Genomic DNA, 6020 nt, shown 5'->3' with positions numbered 1-6020 from the left:
AAACAAAAAATAATCATATTACTTTCTTTTTATTTAGTATTGAGCCAAAAAATAAATTATTTCAACACGTCATCAACTTAAAATATATATGTTGGACCCCCTCAAGAATCGGGCCCTGAGACGATGGCCTCATTGGCCTCATAAAAGGAATGGCCCTATATATATATATATAGTTCTTGAGGTTAAATATGATGAACCATCAAATGTGAGTGAGCTAGCTGTGAAAGCGTGATTTCCTTAAATAATTCTGATAAGACGTTTCAAAATTACTCAAGCCCGACCAAGGGAACGTGAGGTTTATTTAATGCGTTTGTATGCTCTCTTCTCTCATTTGGCTCTATAAATCTGTGGTTTGACTGTTGTTAAAGACTACCCACATATCAGATGCAAGTGAAAAATACGATATATATTTTTAAATATGTTTGTCAAATCTTATCTTTTGATCATCTTCCTCATGTGTTTCTTCTTGCATGCGTGCAATGTTCGACATGAATTTGGGATCGCAACCCTCGAGAAATCTCCTCTGGACAAGGTAACTTTTTCAACTGAAATTTGTGTAGAATTATCTGTAAAATACACACCATATATAATTTGCAAAGATTTGACAATTAACCATGTGTTAATTGGAAAATTTACTCTTAATATGTCTTTTACAACTGATTATTATGATATATTTAGTTCTGAAAATTGGTATTTCAATTTAGGATGAATTTTTTTTAAAATCCCGTAGATGAATGATATAATGTAAAACTACAAAAAAAGATCAATATTTAGTATATGTTCTCTCTGTTTACTCTCGTCGATTTGTATTAATACAGTTGAATATGATGAAAGAGTTTTTTTTTTGTTTTGGCGATGCATACTTGTTTTGATGGTATCTTTTCATAGAATTCGCCGGAGAGATGACTTAGTTCGTGAGGGCGAATCTATAAAACTTTGACTAGAAGATGATTTAAACTAGAGATGTGACAAAACCCGAACTTTCTAAAAAACAAAATCCGTAAAAATACGGAATTTTTTGTTCAAAAGAGACTATTTTCGCCTATGCGTGAGATGGTGTAATGAATAATGCTCAGGGGTTTATTCATTTACATGCAGATAAAAGAGAGAGTCGAAATCAGCATGAGTTATAGCCCAAATGTGAAGGATGCAAGTGCTAACAGTATCCCAAAAAATTCACTGCCAAAAGAAGCAGAAACTCCTAATCATTCCATGCAAAAGACAGGCTCCCAAGGTCCAAGTTTACGTTCAATCATCATATATATATATATATATATATATATATATGTATATATATATATATATACATATTAATATATATATATATATATATAGTTTTGATATGGTAAGCACTCACCATGAACAACTATGTGAGCATCGAGACGCGCACCTGTGGAATGTACAGGACGCCAGCTCAACTGACGGGTGCTCATGGTGGGTGCTAATCGTTTCAAAACTCACATATATACATAGAAGATTCTTAATTATTTAAACTCTAACGTTTGGTAACATGTAGACTTGTAGTATCACAAGGTTCAAAACCACTATTTTAATAAAGATTTATTGATTAATAATTATAAAATATAAAACATACAAAATAAAATTTAATAGGTATTACTCATGAAATTGTTATTTTTTTTTTAGTTTTTAATCATGTTTTATTTCAAGCGATGTCTAATTTTAATATCATCAATTTATTCATTTAAAAAAAATGAATCTTACTCATTGTTTCATGGAAATGTATAGACTTGTGAATTAATAAATATTCAAATTAACTTTTTTTGTCCCATAGCTTCTTAAATTTCTCTTTTATGACATAACAATAAATTATCAAGAAAATTCACTTCAATATCTTATAAAAGAAAGAATACTGACAATATTATTATTTTTAATAAAGTATTAATCCAAATTTTCGTCAGATTAATTATTTATAAAAATAATAAATTGAGATAAAATAAAAATAAATGTAAGTTAATTTTATATGATATATTCAATTAAACATTAAGGAAAAAAAAACAAATTAAACCCCTCTGAGAAATCTTTTGGTGTGCAGGAAATAAAGATTTCAGTGCAGGTTCTCTTCAAAAAGACTTGCCAACCGAATCAGAGGTAATATTTAATTGCTTGTTTCTTAAAATAAATAGAAAATAATTTTAATAGAAATACAACCATGATAATTAAATTGCAAAAAAAATATTGTTTTAGGTTGTTAAATATTTTCCATAATTGGACTATCAAAAATGGGGTGTAATAAAGTTAAGGCATCAGACATCAGAAGTGGTCGTTGCCTACCTGTATAAGCATAATTGAAATGTATTAGGGAGAAAAAAAATATAACAATACATTCGAACATGGTTCTAAATAAACATGAACTAAATTCAAAACTCTCTCTCAGATAATGAAACTCAAACTACTTTTAGATTTGGGTTCCGAAATCGAAATCGAAATCAAAATCGAGGACTTATGGTTCGATCTAGTTCCTTCAAATAAGAAATCGAAATTAGAATTGTGTGTAGGATCAAACACTTGTTGCATGCTTTACCGAAAGTTATAACCAATGATAACATGTGTAACTCCAATATGTTAAATTGTAATATGACTCAAAGATTATGTTTTGATTGATTTCCATGCCGTCATAATTTTTTCTAGCCACTATACAAAAAATCTCTCTAAGATTAAAAAAAAAGCATCATTTTTTTTATCTCAAAATTGTCCTTATATATGATGTAATTATTATACTTTGGTTTTTCCTTTTCGTTTTTTTTATTTCAATATTTCAAATTATACTTTAGTCCCTTTGTAATTTTTAAAATTAAGATAAGACCCTTGTATAAATATAATCAATTCAAATGACAGTATGATCCTTCGTTAATTTTTACAACTATGATATTTACTTTTATTTAAATATAAATCAAATTAATTTAAAAAATATTGTACAATCATGCACCGTATGCGCTGGTGCACAAGCATCATATAATTCAGGTACTTAATTCATAAAAATGAAAATTAACCACCACTTTTTATTTTTTAAATAAACAATAAATATTATCAACATTTTTTAAAAATGTCGAATAAATAACTTTAATTAGTCTGATTTTCTAATGAGATGTACCACTATTTTTTCTTAATAGTTAAAATTTAGTTCATATTGGTACTATATGTTAAATATTTTACTCTTGGTTTTGTTCATTTATGTTATTAAATTTTATTTTTATTACATTCTCTTTGTATTTTTGTAATTTTTTATTTTTTTTATGGGGCATTGATGTTGCGCTGATGTGTGCAGTTGTATATCGGTGTCTTCATAGAAAAACGACTAAAGTTGCTAAAGAAGGGACCAAAGTCGCTAAAAATTTTAAAATACACGATTAACATCCAATTTTAACAAACTATGGAACCAAATTTATGATATGGCATATAAATGATGTTATATAATTGAACATCCATGAAACTAATATTTATATGACTAAATGATGAATCGGGTCTAACTGACATTTTGAATGTGGCAGTGCAAACACATCTCACTTAGTGTCGTAATTTTAGTCATTTTTCCGAAAATACACTGATGTACAAACTCGACTATGATCAACGAATTCTATAACAATTACTTTATATCTATCCTAAAGTTATATATAAATCCTTATATATAAACCGTTTCAAATATGATCTTTTTTAAATTGGTATGTGATGGGAAACACAAGTATGGTTCAAAAAAAAATTTGTATTAAACAATCACAAAAATATATTTATTTTTGTATAAAATTGAAATATTTTTTTATTTTTTTAATAAACAACCTATTTAAAAATATATTTAATTTTTTATAAGTCTATAATAAATAAAAAATAATCTAAATCACAATTTGATTTTTTGCTATTATGTTATTAATGTAGGGTTCAAGAAGTGCTGGAGAAAAGGTTTATCGTTCCTCAATTTTGAGTGAAGAAGATTTGCTAGTGACAGACTATCAACCCCCGCATCGTAAATCTCCAATTCATAATAAATAAATTATTTCTTAATTTTATTTGTAGTCCATATGTTATTCAAAAGGACAACAACAACAATAATAATAATAATAATAATAATAATAATAATAATAATAATAAATGTTTATAGAAGCATATATGTATATATAGTTGGTAATGTCTGGTGTTTAAATGTGTGACTATTTTTAAAATCGGTTTGAATATATTTGGATATATTTACTGTTGAGCTAAAATTCAAGTTATTATTGTGTTTCAACTTTTTTTTTTATTGTGACCTTATTCAACGCCCTATAATCCACATGCATCTGCACGCACCCGTCTTGCTTCTTTTTTAATAACATAGGTGACTCAAAATGAGATTTAGATAGTTGAATTAATCCTTCATCCAACAAGGCAAAAAACTCGTGTGAGACGATCTCACATCTCGTATTTTATGAGACAAATATCTTATTTGGGTCATCCATAAAAAAATATTACTTTTTATTATTAAAATCGGAAAGGTTGACATGTCTTATATATAAAGATTCGTGAGACCGTCTCAAAAGTGACCTACTCGTCCAACAATTCACCCAACTGTTTACTCGACTGTCAATTTCATCGGGAACATTCTGTATGGGGTTTTCGCATACACAAGTGCACCCGGTTCTAATTCAGTCTTGTGATCCACAACCCTCTTTGGAGGCGACACTTCGGGTAATTCAGGAGGCATCACATCTACAAACTTGTCCAACAACTCAGCTATAACATCAGGCACCTCTTTATATATATTTGGATTAATTTTAGCAAGTGCAACAAGATATGCGTCCTCCTAATCATGTTTCAATCCACGTTCAATCTGTATGGACGCAACTGCAGTGGCAGAGCTAGAAACATGGTTCTGTCCGGGCTAGAATTTTAAATGCTATAATATTTTAATATTTTAAATTGATATACCTGGGCTAATATCATATTATTCCAAAATTATATAAAATTTACATATAAATTTTTTTAAAAAAAAATTGGGCCACTTTAGCCCGGGTATATATATATAGGTGCCTCCGCCCTTGGCTGCAAGCAACCCTGATTTCTTATCAAGCGACTCAGCCACAACATAGACTCGTTGAACAAATGGTGGACAATGTTCACAAGCAATAAATGATCCACCTAGATGAGGCATAATAGCAACATGAGCCGGAACCAGGAACTCATTTTCAAGGATAATATCAAAATCGTCGAAGGGAATTGCCATCAAATCACACGGCCCTGACCAACTACCCGCTTGAAGTTTCACATTTGGCCACACCCTTTGATAACCTTTGGACTTTTCACAAAGTTGTGAGCCGGAGCGTAGCAAGGAAATTTTTTCATCCTAAGCTCTATTCAACGGAACTTAAGTTGAAGCTTAAAAGAACAATACATATTTGACTTACTAATGAGTTTTACAAAAATTTAACTTAATATATAATTAAAATACATAATAATCATATTTTTTTTATCCTGAACTGGAGCCCACCCCAGCCTTTGGGTGGCTCCGTCCCTGATTGTGAGTGACACTAGTGTCCACCATAATCATCACATTCTTCTCATTGATGAGGATGCCCACGTACATCAATCCCTTATTGTTTTTACATTTTCCTGCATGCAATGCCCCCAACAACTGCAAAAGGTAGATTTTTGTTTCCATGCTCTACAAGAAACTTTGGAATTCCTTTGCACTAGGGTTTCCTGAAAATGACTTAAGCTCGGAAACCATGAGATTTGGTGAAGAACTTGAACTCAAACTCGAACTCTTTGTTTCACCCGCACCAACAAACCTTTTTCAACAAGTTCATTTCCACATCAAATCCATCCAACCACGACTATAGATCTTATGTAGAAGACACTATCATTCTTTCAACAAATTTCAATGTATCACCAGTAGAATTTTGAATGCAGTCGTTATATTTGGTATTAAAAGAGTATCAATTAATAGATCGAACACTTGTCACTTTGAGAAAAATTGTAAGAAATGACAACACTTTAACTCAATTTTGTTTTTTGATGACGAAGTGGGAACA

At 29.9% G+C, this 6020-nt stretch overlaps 1 protein-coding gene across 1 annotated transcript; it reads left to right on the top strand.

The window, feature by feature from the left end:
• Positions 1–220: 220 nt before the first annotated feature.
• LOC140808399 (uncharacterized) lies at positions 221–4199 on the top strand. The gene is made up of 4 exons (XM_073165523.1): positions 221–532; positions 1099–1234; positions 2054–2109; positions 3892–4199. The coding sequence occupies exons 1-4, from the start codon at positions 419–421 to the stop codon at positions 4003–4005; spliced, it is 420 nt and encodes a 139-aa protein (XP_073021624.1). The 5' UTR covers positions 221–418; the 3' UTR covers positions 4006–4199.
• Positions 4200–6020: the final 1821 nt, after the last annotated feature.

Source organism: Primulina eburnea, chromosome 12 (genome assembly GCF_022965805.1).
Source record: "Primulina eburnea isolate SZY01 chromosome 12, ASM2296580v1, whole genome shotgun sequence".
Lineage (NCBI taxonomy): Eukaryota > Viridiplantae > Streptophyta > Magnoliopsida > Lamiales > Gesneriaceae > Primulina > Primulina eburnea.
Note: the sequence above shows the minus strand (reverse complement) of the source record. Positions and strands in the feature narration are given on the sequence as shown.